We start from the raw sequence: 25,130 nt of genomic DNA, 5'->3' as shown, positions 1-25,130 counted from the left end.
GTCTCCTCCTTTCCCACTCCTAACGTCAAATCTCATGTCACCCGCGTCACCCACTGTTCGCTCCGTGATCTCCAACAACAGTAGGATTGGACACTACACCAGCACAAACATCCATGATAACCCTGCTATTCAACCCGTAGGCCCAGGTGTTACCAACTTGAGGGCCTTGGACCTAGATGCTGTCTCTAGTATGTTGCATCATAACCCACACACTCCCTCCTCTTCCTACAGTACATCTCCTATCACCTCTGTTAAATCCACCCTGCCCATTACTAATCCCAATCCAGGATCTGCTCAGCTCCACTCTGCATCTACTCTTAAGCCCGCAAGGCTAATCCTCCTTCCTGGAGGGGTGTTGAGCGGGATTTTCTCTTTCCCTGTAACTGTGGTATGGGACTTACTCTACCCTCTAATAACCCTCCCACAGTGGGGTCAGACACATTGTCTAATTTGGAGTCAGCTGAGGAGTGCACTATCCGCCCTTGCCTTGAGGAGAAGATTGATGACCTCAAGCAGGATCTCCTTGCTGTTAAAGAAATCATGCAGACCCTTCTACAGTTCTCCATGAAGATGGAGAAGCTCTGTAATACATACCATTTCCAGTGGACCGATCAACACAAGCCACGGAAAATCTTCTACGCTGGTGACAATCAAGCCTCTATCCACTCACCTGTTAGCTCCAGCTGGAGGTCTAGGCCTCTTCCTAACCACCATTCAAGGCCCCATAGGTTCCAGCCTCAACTGTCGGAGGAGTACAGTCTCGCTCTTTTATTCTCGTACAGTGACAATAGGATACTCTACTCCTCTATCTCTACTATCAACATCCCTACTATTACCTCGGACCAGGACAAGAGTCCTAGTGTCAACCATAGATCAATTAACAACGAAAACCTACTTCAGATAACTACCTCGCATCATGAAGTGATCACTACCAACCAGCACATCAAATCGATGCTATTTAACTTCAGATCGGCGGTGAAATATGCAGCGGATATTTCGGAACTCATCATTTCGCAAGACTTGGACCTTCTGATTCTCACTGAAACCTGGCTCAATGATGCCTCCTCCCCTGTCCTCGACATCTTAATCCCTCCTGATTACGCCATTATCGGACGCGATCGACTCGTTATAACGGGGGGGAGGCTGTTGCATGCATTCATCGCACCAGCCTCCTTATGAAGCAATCGCAGTGCGCTTTGCCGTCTTCCTGTGAGCAACTTGCCTGTGTACTTCACTCGATTTAACATCCACCGGGTGATATGTTCTTCACAGAACAAATCATGGAGGTCATTAGCTCGAGTTCGGACCAACTCAGCCATATCTTCCTTGGGGACTTTAACCTCCACTGGAATGACACAAATGATCCTTTACTCTGCTCCTTTAGGACTTTCCTCTCCAATCTGAACTTCTCACAGGTCTGTAAGGGACCTACCCACAATAAGGGCGCCACTCTCGACCTTATCATTGCCGAAGACAATAGCATACAACTGGGTGACATTCTACCCTGTGACTGGTCGGATCATCATCGAATGTCCTTCCACATACTGGAAAAGGTCTCGTGCAGACAGGGCCAGCCTATTTAAGCTAAACAACTGTCTCGCAATTTGAGAGACATCAACATCAATGCGCTTAACATCCATCACCAAAAATGGGCTTCAGCCCCCCCTCCCCGGACACGACCAACCTTGACGATCTTTCTGATCACTACATTAACACTATGGCTAACATTCTTGAAACTATTACACCAAAGCAACTCCAAAGGATTCCAGTCAAACAATCCAAACCTTGGTTTAATGATGCCCTAAATGATGAGCAGCGCAATCTTAGACTCGCAGAGAGGCGCTGGAGAAACACTCCCTCCTCCACAAGCCTCATTCAGCAAAGGAAGGTGAGAAGTACATACAACAAACACATCCGCATTGCAAAAACTGAACACCTCAGGGCTCAGCTTGATGGCGCAAAGAATAGACCCAAGAAGCTCTTTGAAATCATCAAGCAACAAGCTAACCACTCTTCCAACTTTATCTCGACTCCATTGTCCTTGCTTCCTAGTGGGGAGGACTTCTCAGTGCAGTTAGCTGAAAAAACTAAGAAAATTGAACTGGAGCTGCTTCCTGACACGCTCATTTTGCGACCTCTAAACCTCACTGCAGCATCAGTTGAGTGTGCGGAACCTTCGGCAGTGTCCTTACCCATTGGTTGTTCTCTCAAAAACAGCACCACTTGGAATTCCTTTCTCCTTCCAGATGTCACGGAGCTGCTCCACTACATGGCGTCCTTTAAATCTTCCAACCATTTCAGCGATCCACTACCTGCTGAGTTTTTTAAAGATCTCAATTCGGCAATTCTCCCTCTGTGTTCCCGGATCATTCATGAATCTCTCTTACAGGGAAGGATCCTTGATTGCCTCAAGATGGGGCAAGTTACTCCCATCCCTAAGATGCCCAATTCTGATTTATCTGATCCTAACAACTTCCGACCTATCACCAGCATCATGACTCTAGCTAAACTGCTCAAGAAATGCGTCCATTCGCAGTTATGCAACCACATCGACAACATTTCTACTCCTTGACCTCTACCAGTCGGGTTTCAGAGCAGGGCACATTACTGAAACAGCACTAACGTACATTGTGGATGACACTTTGAGATCCCTTGATCAAAATGTCACTTGTGTCATGATCCTTCTTGACCTGTCCTCAGCATTTGATACCATCAAACATGAAAATTTGATTGCTCTTCATCATAGGATGGGTCTCATGGGCCCGGTCCTAAATTGGTTTGCCTCTTTCTTACATAGCCATTCACAAATGATAAAAGTTAACCATGCCCTTGCAACCAGTAGCCCTGTTATGATTGGAGTTCCGCAAGGATCCTCACTCTCACCCACTATTTTCAACCTTGTAATGGAACCACTTACCGTCATTCTGAACCACTCTAACTTTCAGTATCACATGTATGTGGATGACACGCAACTGTACTTGAAGATCTCCTCTCAAGAAAACCTAAAAACGCGAAATGATGCTCTCTCACAAACTCAACAGTGGTTAGCCCAGAACCCTTTTATGTTAAATACTCTCAAAACTGAATTCCTTCTGATTGCTCCACCCAACCACTCTGAACCTACCCTGGTCAGGCTTAAACAACTCACTGCTCTTAACTGCACCCCTCATGTGGTTGACTGCTAAATCGTTAGGCATCACTTTGGACAAATACCTAAATATGCAAGCGCACATCAGTGCAACTATTAGGGGAGCAAACTTTCAACTCAACATCCTCAAGAAAATCAAGCCTTTCCTGCCTCCCGAAGTCATCAGGCTTGCTGTACAATCCCTGGTTATCTCTCATCTGGAATATGGTTTGGTGACCCTTGCTGGGCTTCCCAAAGCTAGCTTGGCCTCGTTCAGAGATACTCTAAACGCATCAGGCAGGCTCATCACTGGCTCTAGAAAGCATGATCACATCTCCCCCGACCTTTTGCAACTAAATTGGCTATCTATCGAAGCCAGGATACATTTCAAGATAGCTTGCTTGACACATAAAGCCGTACATTGCAACATCCCGGTATACTTGGCAAATAATCTTGAACTATCGGGCTCTTGTCAGAACTTAAGAAGTACGTTCACCCTACTTTTGAAACCTCCCAAATTCAAAAAGAAAAGATCATACAATCAGGCCTTCACCGGTCTTGCTCCAAGAATTTGGAACGCTCTACCTCCTGAGATCAGATCCAATCCTTCCATGGCATCTTTGAAGAAACAGGTCAAACGGCTAATCTTGAGTGAACATTAACAGCATCATCTTGTTCTCTTGCTCTATCTACAAATTTGACTCTTATTTTACACCGTTGTTTCGATTTATTGTATGCTTGTTTGTTAAATGGGTATCTTGCTCTAGGACAATTCTGATAATGTTCGGATCGGGCCATCTCTCAAACCCCGGACCTTGATTGTTTCCCCCCTTTGCTTGACGTTGTGTGGGCTTAACTACACCATTTGTAACAGTTTCCGTGCTTTCGCCACATCTGTACAGCACTCTGATACCCGTAAGGGTTTTGGTTGCGCTTTATAAAACTTTTCAAATAAAAATAAATATTCTCCAACAGGAAGTGACGGCTCTTTTGGCTAAAGGAGCCATAGAGAGTGTGCCCACGCAAGAAGTATGTTGTGCTTACCATTCCCGCTACTTTCCGATAAAAACGATGGAGCAATGCAAACATATGGTCCAAGACAGATTCCACATTGTGAGATTTCCTTGTGTCAGTCATTGGAACATCTCCCTGGCAGGGCCCTTTTACTGCGCGAAAACCAAGATCCTCCAAGATACAAAGGAGATCGTGGTCTTCTTAATTAACAGAGCTGATTTTAGAAATTTGAATCGGGATATCCCCGCTCATATCCATTCTTTTTAGGCTGCCACTTCTTCCTAGGTGATTGGCCAAATTGAGATTGAAATCACTAATTAATATTCGTGGGATTCCACCATGTGAGGCTACTTATTCCATTGGGAGGTTTTCTAACATCTTTATATTCCACCGTTTTTTAGAGGAGCTAGTGTTAACATATGCATTTAAAATAATGATGGGACCTGTAGTAGTTCCAGTTATGCCTTATTATACCATGTGTGTACGGCAAATTTATTTTTAGATGGCTTAGGTTGAAGCCTTGTTTAGCGTCACATAGATAAATAGGCCACCTTTCAGGTGTCCATTTTACCACAGAGGCCTTCTTCCTATCCTGGACCTGCTCTCAATTTCTTCCTCAAAAAGGAGAAATTCAAAATGTTTTCCTTGCTCATTACCTGTCTGCCCTGGAGACTGGATGGTAGCGTTAGACATGCAGGATGCATATTCCCATATTCCCTTCCAGCCTGCTCACAGGCATTGCCTGCGATTCACGGTGGACAATGAGCCCTTTAAGTTCACTGTGCTCCCCTCTGGTCTCAACAGCTCCCCTCAGGTGTTCACCAATGTTATAGTGGTGGTTGCAGCTCATCTGTGGAGATCAGGGGTGCCAGTCTTCCCCTATCACGACGCCTGGCTTTTGAAGGCGGGCTCGCTCCAGGCAATCCCCTCCCACCTCCAGACTACAGCGGACCTCCTGCATTCACTGGGGTTCACAATCAACATACAGAAGTCATACCTCCTTTCATTGGAGCTGTTCTGGATGGTGTGCAGTTTTTGGCCTATCCTCCCAGATGGTGAGTCCAGGATGTTAAGGCTATGATACCGATGTTTCAGCCTCTATCCTGGATTTTGGTGAGACTGACTCTGAGGCTGATTGGCCTCATGGCCTCCTGCATCCTGTTTGTGACACATGCCTGTTGGCATATGCGTGTTGTTTGTCTCTAGACATGGCTGGAACAGCAGGGTATATCCCTATTGGTTCAACATGTGGTGTGTTCTGTGAATGCCAGGGTGGATAAACCCAGCCGAAAATGCCTATTGGATCACAAATGGTGTCGGCGTCTGGAGGTGGTGTGAGGTCGCTTTCAGCAGCTGCGGAGAGCCTTGGTTAAATCTGTTTGCCACTGACAAGAACATGCAATGTCAGCAGTTCTGCATACAGGAGTTTCCAAGGTGGCTCTCACTCGGAGACACTTCATCTCGATTTGATCTCAGGTCTCCTGTACACCTTTCCGCCCATACAGCTCCTGTTCAGAGTTCTCAAGAAGATCAGGAACCTCTGGGCTCAAGTCATCCTTGTGGCCCCTAACTGGGCACAGAGAGTCTGATATCCCGAGCTCTTGAACATGACCATCAGTCCTCCAATCAGCCTCCCCTTGGGGTGGGTCTTCTGTTGCAGCAGCAGGGAAGTGTTCTCCACCGAACTTGTCAACACTGCGCCTTCGTACGTGGAGATTGTTCAGCAATAGTTGACAGCTTTCGACCTTCCGCCCAAAGTCTTTGACGTTATCTTGGCAGCCTGGCGTCCGTCCACCAAGATGGTTTATGCCTCCTGTTGGGCCCGATTTGTGGCATTGTGTAGAGTAAGACAAATTGATCCCCTTTCTGTCCTCTTTCTCAAGTTCTCCTATTCATCCTTTCTCTCGCCCAGCACGGTTCTTCACTTTACACTCCGACGGGCTACCTATCCCTTATTGTACATAGGTTTCTGAAAGGTTCAAACCACTTTTTTACACCTTCTCCATTTGTTAGAGCAGCAAGTCCAACGTCTGGACCCAAAAGGAGCATTGTTTTTCTAACTTGATCGCACATGAGTACCAGGTGGACAACCAACTCTTTGTTGGGTATGTCAGATCTAAGAAGGGACAGGCTGTACAGAAAAGGACCATCTCACGATGGATCGTTCTCTCTATTAAAATCTGCTACCCATTGGCTGAAAAGCAACCCCCTGAGGGATTATGTGATCATTCCACCGGAGCTAAAGCTGCAACAACTGTGTTAGCTAACATTGTTCCGGTCCTGGACATCTGCCAGGCAGCAATATGGGCATCTCTGCATACGTTTACCAAACACTGCTGTCTGGACAGTGAGGTGCGTAGGGATGGGCACTTTGCCCGTTCTGTCCTGAAGAACTTTCTCGTGTGAAATAAGTCCACAGACCCACCTCTGGGTAAGTATTGATTGGGTATCTATTCTAAGGTAAGGAAACTGCTGCTAGAAGTCTTTATCAGATGAACAAGTTACTTACCTTCGGGAACTGTTTATCTGGTAGAGACTCTATGTAGCCGCAAATTCCTTACTGACCCACTCATCCTTCCTGCTCTGCGAACAAATTTCTAGGGACACGGCTTCCCCCTTTCAGGCCCCTAGTTTTGCGCACCAGTGGTCAGTGTACTTCGTGGCTCTGTCCTTCTGGCATTGAATTCATGAAAAGTAACTGACAGGGAGCCTGTTTGGCACCTATATAGGCACCGCAAACGTCAAATCCGGCGCAGACGACACCATGCGGAGCTGAACGGAGCCACCTACTGGTGCACAGAGGTACTACTCAAGAATAATTTCTGGATCCAGTCTGATGCCTGGTGATTATTCTAAGGTAAGGACGAGTAGGGTTTAAATTCCAGTAATTTTGGATGGGTCATTCCTAGAGAATTGAAATGGGAACTTTGAAATAGCAAGGTAAATAAAGTAGAAAACATGGCGGTCCCAAATATTGACATCACAGATTGGCGTTTCTAAGGACCCGCTATATCTCTTCTGGTAATGAAGTCATATGATTCTGCAGCTGAAGTCTGGTAATATTGAAGAATCTGCAGGAAGAATTCTATCCATCACAAAGGATGTTAACAAAGGTAAAAGAAATAGTCTACTACCTTTCAGGATTCTATATATAATTTTTCCGTGCAATCGACAGGTGAGCTTCTAGCAGGGAGAAGTCTCCTTGTTTTTTGCAATTGTGTAGAAACTCAAATGCAACACTAACGTGCAACTAATTCACTGGATCTTTGTGAAACTACCGCTTAAGGTATCCAGATAAGCCATTCTTTGGAAGGGAACACATAATTAAGGAGAAATGTATGTACTACAAGAGTTTATACTTCTGATTTTCACCCTGAAAACAAACTGAGGGATGTCCAAGATACAAGCAGCCTGAGGTTCAAAGATGAAAAAAGGAATAACCAGTAGGTAGTCGTTATGCTGATAGCAGAGTTGACAAGTGGGTGATCAACCGTATAGTGTGTATTCGGTGAGGCCTGCAGAGTGTAATGAAGAACCTGTCTACGCTAGGGTGAAAAGTCGGACGAGGCCGCCTAGAGAAAGTCTCCCCTCCAGCCACACAGAAGTCACTGAGAGCCACTGACTGGTAAATTATGTCTAGTCAACACATAGTGCCTGATGGCTGAGAGAAAAAAAATTGTGGACACTCATTAACAATTGGCACCACCATGACCAGAAATAGGAAATGTTCTGGGTCCCTGCAACATCTATTGCAGTGATACTCCAAGTACGGCCCAGTGGCTGCATGCAGTCCTCCTGACCTTTACTTGTGGCCCCCTGGTCAACAGCAGCACTGTGCTGCTGTTTACTCGACTCCGCACTATGATTAAAAAGATGCCTTTATTTAAACATTAATTGAACTTAAAGGAAGTAACTAGTGTGTCCTGGTCTGGTTAACTTTAGGAGCACCATACTTTTAATGGTTAGATTTATTTTATTGTCATTCCATCATGCTGCAAACCTTTTAGCAAGGATCTTCATAAGAAAGTCAAATAAGACATGGCATTTTCTATAACAATAAGAAACAAATAACAGCCTCCCCCCCCCCTTTCAACCCTCCACCCTAACCCCCCAGTACCAGTTGCTCAGTGTCCAACACAGACTCAGTGTCTATATCTGCATGGAGGCCTTGAACAGCCTGAAGTGGGTCCGTGCCTCAGTACGCGCAAATACCGACGGCGGGTCAAGTCACGAAATTCCTGTGAGAGTAGTGATATAAGCCGTTGCCATAGTATGAAAAGTGCACCATAAGTTTTAAAAACATCTTGCAGCAATAGTGTAAAAATATGCTAAGGTCTCTCCAAAAATCAAAACGTGTATTTTAGTAACATGCAGAACTGTTTCACTTTAGTACATCAGATTATATCCGTGCATTGAGAAATTTTCTTTTTAAGTGATAGTTTTCAAACATAAATTCAGGAACGTTCAATCTTCCCCGCCCCCACCCTGAAAATAATCCCAATAGTGAACAAAGAGGCAAGTCAGTTATGTGCACTCTTTGCGTGGTTTGGATGCACATTATACATGAACAACTTTTTAGTATATTAAATCAAACACCGAGAAGATTTTGTACTGCGCAGTTCCTGAAGTCATGCATTTTGAGGTTCTCTTTTATGCGATAATAAACAAAAAGGAGGGAAAGTGAAATAATTCTCTAGGATTACACAATTTGGTAAAGTGGAGAAGCCAGGATTACATTTTAGGTTTTCCTGTTTCATATTGTGCAGTCCAGCCACTAGATGTATGTGCTTCGCTTCCTTTAAACCCACCATACTGCCACAACCTTCTTCCACCTGCCAAACACCCCCTGTATGACCGTGACCATGCTAGCATCAATGCGACCCTTGGTCACATCACCAACCTAACTTTGTGGCCCCTGGGAAAATGTTTGCAAGTACCCATGATCTATTGTGTCCATGGTGGCACAGGTGCATACACATCAAAACCAGGTAGTGAGTTTTGTGGTGCACCTATGGCGTATAGCAGCCCTAACAATGACAGATCGTCTCATCAACACTGGTCCTTGTGGAGATGTGAGCCCTCCACTTCATTGCAAGAAATAAGCCTTTTATTTTGGTGGCAAGCGCATCGCCTACACTCGGGTCATGCGGCACATTACTACTTCTTGTACGTTGATAGATGCATATTGCCCTAGGAATGTTTCCTTTGAACGACCATCCTTCTTACATTGGTGGACGCTAGTCCTTTTGGTCATCTTGGCGTTCGATCAAAAGTGAGCTTCTTAGAACATTAACTTTTTTCAATTGTTATAGAAATTGATAGTTTACTTTGTCAGTTCAGATATTCATTTGCCAATTTGATGTTCTTAAACACGCTTCCCCTTTGATAGAACCTGCTCCCTAGTTTGTTCTGAAATTGGTCTCTTCAATAGGTAAACACATAACCAGTAGCAGTCTTGTGTATTAAACTCATCTGAAAGACCACCTTTCCTTGTGGCTATTTGCCTAGAATATAAGTGCACATTCTACATCGTGACCTTATTTTGTGATCTAATGGTACATATTCACCTAATATATAAATACGTGTTCCTGACTTTCACTGAATTCAAGTAATCTTTCTTCCTTTTTAATAAGGCCTAAGTTGCCACAAGAAAATCATGCATAGAAATTTTTGTTTCCAACGAGTCTGTAGATTCTAGAGAAATAGAACTAAGAAGTTGAAAAGTATCCCTATACTTAAGGTGCAGAATCATAAGGCTCAAAGCTTCTTTAGGTAGATGGATTGGTCAAGCATAACTTTTTACTAAGTTAAGGTGGTTTCTTTGCTGTAGTTATCCTTTGTTTTTCCTAAACCCGAAGGGAGCATCTAGCTTTCCAATGTCTGGCACATGTGTAGTTCAACTACATGAGCGCCTCCTCTTTGTGAGCATTACTGTTTGTGTGCTACATGCGGAGGCAATGTGCGTTTGGTCTGAAAATCTTTTACAACCTATATTCTCATACACCACAGCATACTTCGTTACCACATCCTGACAACTTTTCTATGCAAGCTGATCTGTTTCCACAGGTTTGGAATGAGATTGTGCAAGACTTGACTGCAGAAAAGATAATGCATTACTGTTATGTCATTACTAACACTTATTCACCATCCTTCCTCAAAATTTAGCATGGACTTTTTACTAGACTTCAGTAATGTTTATGCAGTTAAGGGTGAGACGTGCAAATTGTTAAGGAGCCCGTGTATTTTAATGAGGAGCCTCTGAGGAGCAGTTTCCTGACCCACCAAATGATATTTCCCATTGGTTGGAAAATGAGGAAAGCATAAGGACTAAAACCCTCATTTAAGATTTGGCAACTCAGCTACCAAACCATTGCTACACTGACAACAGTTGTCAGCTGGGTGATTTATTTTGAGTGTATACTCCTACATCCATTCATGTTTACACTAGGGAAGACAACCCAAAATCTATGAAAAAAACATTAAAAAAAAGCTTATATATATATACACACAAGTTTGCCTCTGAAGTTCTTCTTTCAACTGAGGTAATCTTTAGTAGTGCTGGCTGAAAAAAATCATCAATAGTGATGGCCAAAGCTGCATCATTATTATGTAAGAATAGTCAAATAAAAATGGTAATAACGTTGAAATTTGTTACATATTACACTGGAAAGCTGCACTCTGAAAGAATAATGGAAAATGCCTCCTTGTGGTTTGCTAGAGTGAATTGGTTTTGATCATTAGTTGTTACATTTTTTTTCTTTTGACTCTATTTAGAAATTTACTGGGACAAACTTAAATCAGATATGATTAACGAGCAAGCAGCAGATGAGCAACGTAAGTGAAACACATTTTTGGACTAAAGTTTATTCTAAGTAGTGTAGTCAACTGACTTTGAGACAGGGACAAATTGAGGAGCCCCTGTACATCTTACCTTACGCTTGAAATTTTGACCACCCAAGACAAGGTAACCAAGAATCATGTTCTTGTCTTATCCATATCTCAATTGATAAAGGAGTAATATAGAGAAATACCATGGATCAACTTTTAAGTCCTGTCAGTTCTATGTTCAACTCTGAAAGGTTTTGGAATATGATAGAAATAATATCAAAGAAACTGCTTGTTTTCATAGCATAACCTGTATCATTTCTGTGAATCGTTAACTGTTTTCCAACAAGTATCACTAAAATGTGAAACTGAACATTGTTACTTCCTGTTTGGGAATTTACTCACATTTTGCTAGAATAGTGTTAGATCACTTGCACAACTTGTAAATATACACCAAATGTTTTTGTTTTCAAAGGTAGGAGAAGTGTAAATAAAATGTGTGGCCGAGGAGCAGAAGTCTATTGTACTTTTCTTTTTTAAATATCTTTCTCTCACACAAAGTTTTATCTGTGAAGTATATAAACCAAAAAAAAGCAAATAATGATTAGCAAATGATTTCTTCTTTCGGTGATTCCCTCTAATATTGATTTACAAAACATTCTTTGTGTATATGCAGAATTTTAGAAAATATTTTTAAATATACAATTTCCTTTATGAAAATAATTCAATAAAGACAACATGCCTATAAAAGACAGCAATTTCTATTCTTTGTTTTTTATTTAAAAAAGAAAGAATCAAGTTAAATCAAAACAAGCATAAAGTAGATTTGACCAAAGCACCGCTCTAAAAAATAAGTTCCCAAAAATAAACATGAAATAATGTATCTACATTTTGGCCCTTATTTAGAGTTTGGCTGGCAGGATACTCCGTCAAAATGTGTCAGATATCTTTTCCGCTGTATTATAAGTGCCATATCCTACAATGCACTTGTAATACACCAGATTGGGCAACATTCATGTTTGTGATGTAGTTTCCTGTCTACCAAACTCTAAATAAGGCCCATAGTAGTTTACATGAGAGAATGCTAATATCTTTGGTTTTCCCACACTAGTGTCTCTGGAGGGGGACAGATGGGCCCATGCCTCAGCTCTATTTGTCCACCCCCATTGTGCTCCGCCACCATAGTTGTTGAATATGCTAGGAGGCAGCAGAAAAACACACTGCTCATTGCAACACACTGCTCATTGCAACACACATTAATTTGTCAAACTACCTTTCACTTCAAAGCAATGTTGTTTGTTCAGTATGTTAAAATCTAAATATGTGTATGGATGTGTATATAATCCACTCATGCATATATAGATATGTATTCACATAGATGCAAAATTAGATTTAAACTGTTTAAGCAAACCTGTACATATATTTCCTTTTTAGGAGGGGGCAAAACGAGTTTTGGCTGTGGCCCAATGTATTTCCCTACCCCTTAAAATTCACTTATAGAGACACTATGGGCTTCACTATCCTGTTATGTGGAATGGCCAGAACCACTTTATAAACTGCTTGACTGATATATATAATATAGCATTTACTACTGTTAACAGAACCAATACTGAATTTGAGAAAATAAGGGATATCTAACACACCAGGAAGAGAACACCTCAGCACATATACACATCATCTTAGAACCAGACACGGAGGGTGTTTCAGTTCTTCATAGAATGAAAACTTCAAGGCATACAAAGTCTACGACAGACCTACACTTGGCCCCTCTATGGTCGAACAGTCCTTCTGTGTCACAAAATACTCAATGGATAAGCCATTAACTAGTAGAAGATTAAAGAAGAAGAAACTAAATAGACTGATGAGTTGGGAGCCTACCCAAGGCAGGAAATCTAGGTGTTCGTGGACATTCTCCATGAAGTAATCTCTTTCGAATATGTCAGGAATCAGGAAACACAATCACAGAAAGAAATACTAGAAGACAATACAACCAATAGAGCAGATATCAATGGCAGACATTAAGAACCTCGACCAATAGTGTACAACAAGAAGGTATGCTATAAAGGGGGACAAAGATCCAGCCACAGACATTGCGATCTGACAGAGTCAATACACAAAGTAATTTGCACGTCAATCCAACCAATAGAGTTGCAGCAACCAACCAACAGGATCGTCCAGACTGGGAGGATATCTTATTAAGATTTCAACAAAATTCTACCCCAAGCCAAGTGAAGCAAGTGTTCACCCACTGCAACAGATGCAACTTAAAAGTGAAGTTGGTCTCACCGACACAACCCAACAAAGAAGTAAGAACGGAGGGGAAGATTATGCAACAATCGATTTGCCCATGTGATGTGACCATCAGTTGTAAACACTAAATACTCCCCAAACGGAAGAGAGTACCTGTCAGATGGTGACACTATGCACGATAGAAAACAAAGTCTTCAAACCAAACTCATTTTCCCTCCGACTCACCCATATATCTCACATGCCAGATGCGACAAAGGGCGAATATCTTATTTCAACACATTCCTCCTTTAAGGTATTGTCAAAAAGAGGATATTACTAGAATTCAGTTTGAAACATGTCAGTTCTCTCCAAAGATGTAATCGACAATAGTAACATGGAAGACTCCAACACATGTGGCGCAGGTCCTTGTCGAGAAATTAACATTTCCATACTGGGGCATTGAAATTAAACCCAAGGAGCCAGAGAGTTATTCTCATATCATAATCAATATTAGTACAATAGAAAACACTAAAAGGACTAAAAAAACAAATTCTTAGGTGCGAATAGCGCATCCGACTCGACACTACATAAGAATCCCCAGATCCGTATCTCAATATAAACAATCAAAGAAGCTGCACAATAGTCACTCAAACACCTTTGGTGAAAGATTCAGACTGGGGCTGGCTTGTTTCTACGGTAAGCTTCGGGAATACAAGGGGGGCGTGGCTTGCCGTGCGGCGAAATGGCGGCCGCCGTAATGATATGCTGAACTATCCTTGCCTACTGGGACTCTCCCGCGAGCCTGATGCGGTGGAACTGCTTCTGAGTGCCCAGGGACCACCCCAGCCGAGATAGCGGCGGAGCGCGTCTGCCCTGCTTCCACAACCCGGACCGATCCTCAGAGACCGCGCGCAGGCAACATGGCTGCGACCTGAGGAGGTGAGCGGCTCTGGGGATGCGGTGGAGATCGAGGGACATTGACCGCGGCGAGTCGGGTGCATCCGGGTGCCGTCGGGGTGCCGGGAAGCCCCCGCTGAATTAACCGGTACTGTGTGGCCCCGCACCTGTGTCAGACCCGGATACGGAGACGTGCGATCGCGGCCTGCTCCGTTGCCTCGGGCGGGTGATACGCGAGCGCCCGGCTCGCGTAGACGCACTAGGCCTCAGGGTGTTGATCGGCAGCGGTGTGCCCCGGGGGATCAGAAGGTGACATTGCTGCAGTAAGTGGAATATCTGATATACGATCCCCCCCCCCCCACCCCCCCCCCCCCACGACTATCTTTTGACTGCTGCTGTTTGGCGGCCGCCCTGCGCACTGGGGATCCCGTGTGTAACCTGCTGTCGGTCTCCCTGTGGTCTCTGCTCATCGGATGCTCCCCGGGCCCCCCTCCAACATCAGGTTCGGGACATTGGTGGTGACGCTATCATCTTGTGCGGCTGGGAGCTCCCCCGGGGGCATTGGTACCACTGCTGATTTGGCCTGCGCTACTTGCAATTATTGGCGGTACGGAGCTAACATCCCTGATGGTGGGGCGGCTGTCTGCAGCGTGCCTGGGGGAGTGCTGGCCTTAATACCACTGGATGTGCATGCCTGGCTGTAGGGATCGAGGAACTAAGCGGACTCTGATTGGCGACTACCCGTCCGTGCCCGTGACTTCTGAGAGCGCTGCAATGTTTCTCGCCCTGTGAGATGGCAGGCTGTGCCCGGTGTGTGGACTAAGAGTGCTACCTCGTCGATCAGTGAAGCGGTGGGCACCTGGTGGGTTTGCTGCCTCTGTGAGCTCTTGTGCCACGCGGCGCGACAGAGAATACCTGGCTAGAAAGAACAAAACTCTGAAAAATGGGGAAGCCTGATAAACACCAGCCTCGTCTCAACTTTGAATCGCGCAAGTTGAGTAAGGTGACGCAGGGCGCGCCATCGGATGCGGAGATGGTCGTGACGGAGCAGGTCCCCACAGCTTTGGAGCAGACTCTGGAGGCGATTGAAACTAGCTTGCAATCAATAGACTGCAAGATCGAGGCGCTCACCAGCCGCATGGACAGTATATCAGCTAAATTGGATAAGCAGGGAGCGAGATTGGGAGCGGCTGAGCAGAGGATCTCGGATGCTGAGGATGGATTACAGCACTTGGCTGCCAAAGCGACAGACATGGAAAAAATGTTGGCGCTAATCAAGGACAAGAATGAGGATATTGAAGCACGCTCGAGGCGTAATAACATACGCATTCTAGGCCAGCCGGAATCAACAAATGTGGGCCGGCTGGATGTGTACATCGAAACTCTCCTGTGGGACGTATGTGGGCCGGAAACCCTCTCCAATATGCTGGTGGTCGAGCGGGCGCACAGATCTTTGGCGGTGCGCCCGCCTCCAGGTGCCCCACCGCGACCCATTATAGTGCGCCTTCTCAATTTTAGGGACAGGGATATACGGTGTTGCGTGTGGCACGTCAGAAGGGAAAGCTACTCTATCAGGGAAATTAACTCTCGTTCTACCCGGACTTCACAGCCTCGGTCCAGGCGGCGAGAAAAGAGTTCCAAGGTGTAAAAAAAGTGCTGATTCAGGAGCAAGTGCCATATGCTATGCTGTATCCTGCGAGACTACGGATTGGCGAGGATAGAGCAGCAAAGATTTCTAATAATCCGAAACTAGATATGGAGTATGCACGGACTCTACGGCGCAAAAAACAGACACCTGAACACACTTCTGATGTTGAATAGTACTTATGTATTAGATGTCCTGTTTGGTTTCTTTTTTTCCCTGCTCTCTTGGCTCATGAAACTGTGGCGGTATTAAACCATATTAAAATAAAAAATATAGGGGCATTGTAGTCAACGAGCCGCCATCTTACAGTATATATCATGGAATGAACGCAGTCTTAAGCATACGCTTCTCTACATTGAAGCCTTAATCTTCATAAAAACAGGAAAACATAGTCTGCTTACAGGAGACGTCAGCAGTTAAATCCCACCCAATCGAAGGAAATTATGAAATACAACAACCAGCTAATAAAATGCAACAATTTTCGTAGACCAGCCACAGGAATATCAATCTATGTATTCACAGGCATGAAGGTAGATACAATCTTACTAGCTGTAGAAAATCCTTCATCAAAGCAATAATCAATGGATGAAAAAATAAGTAGCACTATCAAACCAATAATAATCATCAATGTATACTTGAACCTGCACTGCACCAACACAAACTAATTGTAGAAGACTTCTTGAAGCAGTAGACAACCAAATGTGCAACATATGAGGTCATGCTGAAAGGAGATTGCAATATAAATACTTTGGGGAATTAGACAGTGTGTAGTTAGCTGGCATGGATCCTCTTGCAATAAACATGCATAATTGTCTTCAGCTTCCAACCTGAAATCCTTACACTCCTTTCGAACACGCATGAAACCAATAAAAAAATGTCCACATATATTTAGGGACCTTTCAAAACTGGATTACACCTTTCTGAGCAACCTCCTGTTAGAGGCATATAGAGACTTCACTATAATTCAGTGCTCCTAAAGCGATCACCTCCCATTGATAACACATTTTCAACGTGATTGCCAAATTTCACAACATATAAGGCAATGGAAATGTTGGAGGAGGGGAGAGAAACATTCATTAATAAAGAGGTTAAAGTGGAGCCAGGTCTGTTTAGCTCGCTTTATCATGTGGAAAAAACAATTCCCCCCAAAAATCTTTTAAGGCAATCATCAGTTGATACATACAACATTTTTAATTGGGACATAACAGACTTGCTATATAATGATTCAAAAGGGAAAGACAACTGGAAAACAACAATGAGGAGGAAGATGGGGCTTGAAACAAAACCATCGTATACCCTTGATGTGTTTAAAAAAAAAAAAGTGTGTTTAGAGCTGCAGTAAGAACTTACAATAAGGATAAATTGAACATGACGGTCGTGCTCCATCTAAAATGCTCTGAGAGAGCCTACCGCATAACCCTTTGGTCAACAAAGGCCAAACATGGATTCTAAATGGCAACATGTACACACCTTGCTAGATGCCTCTCTTGTGCAGGAAATAAATCCTGAATGTCTTTGTGGTCCACATTGCAGAATTTTACTATGAAGACTGGTGTGAAAAAGATGGGAGATCCTGGCAAGCATCAATCAAAGACTCTTGCAGGGTCTTCATCACCTTAGACCAACTTGCCACTCTGGGGAGAGTGTCTGTGTTGAGATGCATAATGTCACACTTCTCAACATCAGGATGATCTCTGGCCTCTTCAATTTTGAGGGCCTCCTCATCCGTGACCATATTTTTGAGGGTCTCACTCTGTTCCTATGAATAGTATCTTGCCATGGGGAGGAGTAGGATATTTTTCCAGTCTATTGCCCCAATGTAGCGGTCATCTGTGGAGGTCATACCCAGAAGCTCGAAAGAACAATATTTACACTCTGGAAACTACACCGGGTACACCTGAGTCTTCGCAACTGGCACCTGAAGATTCCGCAGCACTTCTTCCCTGTTAGACTGCGAAGGTGTGAGAGGCCTAAATGCCATAAGCACGTGCACAAGAAGCCAAGAGAACCAACAAAAAGTTTCTGAAGGATACTTCTCACTGTAGATTACTCACCTTTTGAACATCCCCCAGGCACCAGACTTTCAAATGGAGAATTATTAAGCAGTGCTACTGAGTGCTAGTGGATGGCGCTGGCTCTGTACTGCCTAATGAAATGACACCGCAAAGCCCCATATAGACATGAGCGCTAACGTCATTTCCATTCTTTCCTTGCCTTCTGACAGGGATCCAGAGCTCCGCTCCTTACTTCAGCAATTGATCCAACCAATGGCAGGCAGGAGTCCTTATTTACTCACAGGTTGACAATCCATCACGCCTGACAGATGCGTCTTACGAATTATTCCGAGGGGCTACACTCTCCATTTGATATCCTTACTACCACACCTTCCTCCCACACTGCAATGAAGTTCAGAGGAACATCTGTCCATCCTACTTCAAGAAGCACAACTCTTATTCTCCTGGGGTGCCATTGAATGGGTACTGGATTTGGAGAGAGGTGAGGGCTGTTAATAACACTACCCCGTTCCAGAACCAGACGTGTCTCTGACCTATCTTGGACCCTCAGTCTCTCAATACCTTCCTGTAGAAGGTCAAATTCAAAATCCTTGTATTTGCTCGGATTCTGTTTGCCCTGGACCTAAAAGACCAGATGATGTCCCTGGATTTGCAGAACCTGGATTTTCATATAACAGTGCTGCAATCCCTCAGGCGTTACTTGGGGTTTATAGTAGTACGTCATGAACACTTTCAATTTGCTATATTTCCCTTCTCACCTGTGCCCCTTGGGTGTTCATGGAAGTCATAGCAGTGCATAGTCATTGTCAGCAGTTGCTGTATTTCCTTACCTCGATGACTTGTGTCAGATTGGGTAGTTACTCTCGGAGTGCTATAGTTAATCTTCAGGAATGTATGCTTGCAGTTCCACATTGACTATCGGACAACTCCTTAAATTTAAATTCAGCTAAAACAGCAGTCCTTTTCCCCTCATAAGTCCCTCGACAAAGACTTTTGATCAGCTTTTCGCCTCCTGAACTTGGTGCTGCACCAGTTTTTTTAATTTATTTTTTTAGTCCTCATTTTACCATTTGCATCAGCTAAATTAACTATAAAACCCCATTTCGACCTGGGCGACCTGGGCTTATGTTATTGCCTATCCATTAGGCCGACCAGGCCAGCTTCTTTTGTACGAGGCTTGGTGTAATCATAGGACCCATGAGGCCTTAAACCAGCCTCATTTCCTTGCCCCAAAGAATCAATGGTGACCAGATGTTATTATCCTCATTGACCAACATGCCCTGATCCAATCTTGCTGTGCCCAGTGCTTCACCCAACCAGTTCTCATAAGACGGAGGTCTAGGGGCCTTCCACAGCTTACAAATCTCTCTGTGAGCAATCAAAATCAAGCGAAAGAATAACCCCACCTGCAACGTAGAGACCTGCCTTATAAGATCATTATCCAATGCAAAGATTACTTGAGCTAAGTTAATATGCAGCTTAAATTTAAAAACGCCTTCCATAGCACATTCCAGATTGCCAAAAGTCTCTCACATGTGTGCAGTCATAAAAGATATGCATATCATCGGCCTCAAACAAGTCACATCTGGGACACCTAGGGGATGGACAAGAAACAAATTTGGCAATCTTCTTAGGCGTATAATATAGCCTATTAATCACGTAGAAATGTTTTTTTAAGAGATGCTGATTTAACACATTTATATAGGATTTGGAGAGAAAGAGCATATAAGCCGGCGGATGCATCTCCCACTATAGTGGAACTCCATACCAGATGAGAAGGGGGAAGCTCTTCATCCTCAGCGTCTAATAGGCACCTATACCAGAATCCGACCTCCTTTTTTCTTAAATTTACACTCTGAAGTATAGTCTCAATCTCCCAATTTCCACCTATAAACTCCTTCTCTGCTAAAAAACCAGGAACACAATTGCAAATATTTGAATCTAGAAAAGGAGTCGCCTATTTTTGATCTTAGAACCCCCCAGGGGAGAACTCCATCGGACGAAATGAGGTCAGACCAGATCCTAATTCCTGCCTTTCTGATTGGGGACGCCAAACTGTCTTTCAGACATACGGGTAATCCCGGGGAATCCCAGATTGGGGCAAAGTCTGAATAATATCTTATCCCCCATTTCGCCTTGACTTTATACCACACGTTGAGTGCAGATTTTAAAACCTTTAAACGGACCTTCTTGAAAAACCTTGGCGCCCCAAATTTATACAAGAATCCGATACCCCCACCCTCTGAATTAGCCATTACCCTCAAGATCCTCCCCCAATTAGTATCAACAGGACTAGAGAGTAGGGAACATATATTTTTGAACTGGAAGGCGAGAGAATACAAAAGCACATCTGGAAGGGCTAATCCACCCTTTAGCAGTCTTAGTTTTAGCTTCTTCCAAGATAGTCTAGAGTTTTTATTAGACCATATAAAGCTGCCAATATTACTTTGGATTTTTCCCAAAAGTTTACCTGGGAACTCCAGAGGAATAGTGCTAAACAAATACGTCAGTTTAGGCAGAATTACCATCTTGACCAAATTTACACGGCCGTAGATGGTGAGAGGTAAATTCTGCCATCTAGAAAAAAGATGGTCAATTTCCTTAGCCACTTTCCTCAGGTTAATCAGTGGGATGCTGCTAAAGTCCTGCGCTACAGTTATCCCCAGGTACCTAAACTCCTTACTGCAGGCCAATTATCAACGCCCCAACACATTACCCCAGTCTTAGAGGAGTTAACGAGTACCCAGAATACAGACCAAATTCCTTCAGGGTAGCATCTACCCTGGGAAGCACCTCCGCTGGATTGTTGGTGTAAACCAACAAATCGTCAGCGTAAAGGGCTAATTTGCACTTATAATCTAAAGCTTGAAAGGGGGTGAATTGTGTATCTAGTCTCAATGCTTGTGCAAGGGGTTCAATATAGATATCAAACAATAGGGGTGAGATGGGGCACCCCTGTCGGGTTCCCCTTTTTATACTAAAACTCGATGTCAACAGACCATTTAAAAGGATGACTGCAGAGGCGCCCTCATAGCACTTAATGAGGGTTTGTATGAGTATTGCACCAAATCCCATAATTTTTAAGGTTTCCCATAGGAAGGCCCAATTAACACGGTCAAACGCCTTGGCTGCATCATATGCAGCCACAGCCAAGGGCTCCGACAGTGCCAATGCCAAATCAATACTTTCTATCAGCTGTAGAGTTTGCTCATGAATGAACCTACCCGGGATAAACCCCTTTTGGTCGACATTAATCAGCCGTGGGACTATCCTGACTAACCTCCCCGCCAAAATGCTAGTAAAAATCTTATAATCCGGGTTTAGCAGGGAGATTGGCCTATAAGAGTCTGCCTTAAGAGGGTCCTTTCCCGGCTTCAGAACAAGTACTATTATTGCCTCTTTCCACGAGGGGGGAACCCTACCTTCTGAACTATAGATGTAATTAAAAAGTTCATGTAGCCTAGGAACTAACACCTCCTGGAGTGCCTTGTAGACTTCCCCCGGTAGAGCATCCGCCCCAGCTGCCTTATTATTCTTGATCTTCTTAATATGAGGTTTAATTTCCTCTTCGTTAATAGGCTCCTCTAACACGCCGCGCCCCTCTACTGTCAACATTGGTAAGGCCTTATTTTTTAACCATTCTCGGATATTGTTGGGACTTGAAGATGTCTCCTCTCCATAAAGATTAGAAAACACAGAAAGGAGGCACCTTTGCATATCCTCTTGATTACAAGAGGTTTCCCCCGTCTCATTTATAATCAATTTATTGATGTTATTTTTTACTCAATCTGCCTTTACTTTCCATGCCAGGATAGCACCGGCTTTTTCTCCATATTCATAATTTTCCATGTTATGGACCAACCATTGTGCTTATACTTTTTGGTCTAACTTTCCTCTATATTCTAGTCGCAAATGCTCCAGGTCACTGAGAGTTTGTGCCAAGCATTCAGCTTGGCAGCTCAACCTTACTCGTTCCAAATTAGATATTTCTTTTTCCAGTTTTTGAAATACTAGCACCTCGTCTCTATTCTTAGCACATATCAGACTATGTAAGAGACCACGGATTTGGGCCTTAAACGCGTCCCACACATAGTCTAATGATGTCGAGCCCATATTATCTGTAAAATAATTGATAGTAGATGTTTTAATGGCACAAATTATTTCCTGGTTGGATAACATTGCCCTTTTTCATGTCCACCTAGGGGTGGAGTTGATCTTAGACTTGTTTCCTAGATATGAAAAAGCTATATGGGCATGATCAGATAGAATGCTTGGAAGAGTAACAATATCCTCCAGATTCTCCAACCCCAATCTATCCATAAGGATATAATCGATTCTAGAGGAGTGTCCATGTTTTTTTTACTAAGGAAGGTGAAACCTGGTTCTACTCCCTTCTTAGCCCTCCAAGCATCTACTAATCACAGCTCACGAACCATATTGGTCATTGCCCTGCGCATACGCGGGGCCACCACATAGTGACTACAATTCGATCTATCCTGGACGGGGTTAAGAAGAACATTAAAATCCCCTCCAATTACGACTGGAATAGTAACATCTACCAATTTGGTCTGTACTCTGAGCAAACAGGCAGGGTCGTCAACATTAGGACCGTAATAAGATGTCATAGCATTCTCGGTACCCCTGATATCTGCCAGCACCAAAATCCATCTGCCAGATTGATCTGTTTGTACGGACTTTATGGAGCCACCAGCTCCTAATCTAAATAAAACAGCTACTCCCTTATTAGGTATTGTCTGCTCAGAACAACAAAAAGATTCAACCTATCTATATTTTCCAAGACAATCTTACACTCAAGATTACTCAAGTGGGTCTCTTGTAAGAGGCACACTTGAGCTGAAGATTGCTCCAAAAAAGACATAATCAACCTTTGTCTTCGCGGACATCGTAGCCCATTAACATTCCACGAAATAAACCTTATTCTAGCAGTCATCATATCTAGCTCTTCTCTCCTCCCCCCCCTTGGCTAGACACCCCCAGAAGAACTTACTCCTTACAAAAAAATAAGAGGAAATGAAAAGAGGACTTATTTTTTATATTTTCCCACACTGCAACCCCACCCGTGCATCCCTTCCCCTCCACCCACCCCTCTCTCACTCGTGACTCCCTCTCTCCTTCAACCCCCTGGGGGACCCTCCCAATTTACCTGGGCTTATGCCCTTGGCAGGGTCTACCCGATGTGTGACTAAACAAAATTACAAATTGATCTAGCCAGGGTGGCGGCGATATACGTACTAAACTGTAGATTTCTCCTTTATCTCCTTTATCTCCGTTATCTTTTGCATTCTTTTCATTCTTTTTCCCTCTCCTTATTTATTAGTTGAATTAGAATTCCAGTGTCAGAAATCTTGATCCTTACTTCCCTTTCCCGCTACTGTCTCCTAGCAAAAACGTGTTCTCCACAAGAGGTTCCTTCCGGGAGGGGGAGGGGCGGGAACATGGCGGCCGGAAGCTAACGGCCGTGGCGAGCTCCCGATGTGTGGCGTTACTAGTGGCTAGGGGGCGGCAAAATTTCTAATTTCTTCTCCCTGCATAATCCTCATAATCCTCGTTGTTTTTAAATGATATTCGTTCTTTACGAGTACCTGCCTCCGCGGTTTCTCCTTTTTTTCCTTCTCCCTCCTCGGGGCATTCTGGTAGAGCGCCGACTCGATGGTGTGTGACGCCGCGGGAGGAGCAGCGTCGGAGCCTCTGTGGTTCCGCGTCCTTTGAGCCGCCAGGCAGTGGAGGCAGAGAAATCTTTGGCGGGGGTCCTGGCAGCCCTCTTCTTGGCAGCCCTCTTAGGGAGAACTGGTTTTCTGTCAGCCGAGGGACCGCACCAGATCGAGAGGCGGCGTAACCGAAGGTGAGGCCGGGAGGCTTACGTAGGAGGGTACGTGCGGCCCAGGAGAACTCGATTCTGTTTTGTCTCTCCTTTTGAGGAATCGCGGGGAGCTAGAGACGGCCCAGAAGTGGGTGAGGGGCACAGGAGACGGGGTTCGAGTCTCCTTCGGAGAATTAGGTGAATGTACTGATGTAGCGGAGACCGGGACTAATGAGTACAGCCAAATGCAAGTGAGCTGCATGGAGAAGCAAGACAGTGAGGGTCTGAGCAGTGGAAGTAGCAGTGTGGTATCCATTCCTGAGCTTGCGGTTAGCAGATATACCCTGCGTAATAGGGATCCGATTATTGTCTCGGCTTTATCTAAGCCCCCTATAATTTCACCTCCAATAACAAAAATAAAGGCTGATTCCAGGAAGGAAAGCCAGACTGCGGATATTACTCCCCCAGGGAAAGGAAGAGGTAGAAAAAAGGCTTGAGGGGGGACTGGTGTTAGGATAACGCCTTCATTGAAGTCCTATTATAAGGTCCTTTCTACTACTACATTGGACCAGGGGCGAGATAAAAATATAAATATGGCTATGGCTACTGTTCCTACCGTTCCTATAGCTGCCCTCCCCAGTATTGCTGATCAGCTCTCTTTGAGTTCTCCTAGGAATGCTGAGGTGGAGGGGTGCGTATTACAAGATCAGCGGACAATAGTACACTCTTCAGTGGAGTTAACAAATAGTTTTTCGCCATTAGAAAAGCAAGGGGTGGATCAGGAAGAAACTGGAGGAGAGGACTGTGGAACTTCATCAATGAGGAGAGAAGTGGCTCCAAAATCCATCATACCAGACCCTCAATCGATCAGCCCCCTCACCCCTCTGACATCATCGGTACCCGGGACATTAGCAGAAATCCTGTTAGGCCTTAAAGAAGATATCGGAAGGAGATTTACAATCTCTGAGACTAATCAGGAAGCTATTCAGGCCTCCTGTGAATTACTGGCACAGAAAGTGGAGGAGGTCTCACAAAGAACGGATGCCCTTGAGGCAGAAATTTCTAAGATTAAGGAAGCCTTATGTTCTTCCTCCGCAGTGATGGATAAGCTGGTTCAACACAACAGAGAGTTGAAAGATGATATTGAGCGTCTTGAAAATCATTCCAGAAAAAATAATCTGAAGATTTTAAATGTCCCTGAGGAACTGGAAGGAGGCGATATCAAGATCTTTGTAGTCTCCTTTTTAAAAATCACAATTTTAAAAGATTGTTCAGGGGAAAATCTGGATTTGATGGCTGATATTCAAAGGGTTGACCGGGATCCATTTAGGCGGAAACCCGGAAAAGAGCGTCCAAGGAAGATTCTTGTGAACTTTCTTACGTTTTCCATTAAGGAGAAAATATTGTCTTTGGCCCTGAAAGCCGGTCATGTGAAGTGCGATTCCTTATATAGCCCATTTTCATTCCTTATTCGCTCTTTCTCCCATATTACTGCAACAAAGCAGTGGGAATTGGGCAAGAGGATGGTTACTTTGAATTCGTTGGGAGCTAAGTCAC

General features: G+C 44.1%; 1 protein-coding gene across 7 annotated transcripts in view; it reads left to right on the top strand.

Annotated features, from left to right (window-relative positions):
* The window catches only part of SON (SON DNA and RNA binding protein), a 722,851-nt gene that overhangs the window by 504,246 nt on the left and 193,475 nt on the right, over positions 1-25,130 (top strand). The window contains exon 7 of one of the 7 annotated variants that reach the window (XM_085621367.1): positions 10,916-10,975. The exons of the other annotated variants lie outside the window; for them this stretch is intronic. Within the exon in view, the coding sequence (XP_085477493.1) occupies positions 10,916-10,948 (33 nt within the window). The 3' untranslated portion in view covers positions 10,949-10,975. The remainder of the gene's footprint in view (positions 1-10,915; positions 10,976-25,130) is intronic. 7 annotated transcript variants of the gene reach the window in all.

Source organism: Triturus cristatus, chromosome 8 (assembly GCF_964204655.1).
Source record: "Triturus cristatus chromosome 8, aTriCri1.1, whole genome shotgun sequence".
In the NCBI taxonomy this organism is placed as follows: domain Eukaryota; kingdom Metazoa; phylum Chordata; class Amphibia; order Caudata; family Salamandridae; genus Triturus; species Triturus cristatus.
Note: the sequence above shows the minus strand (reverse complement) of the source record. Positions and strands in the feature narration are given on the sequence as shown.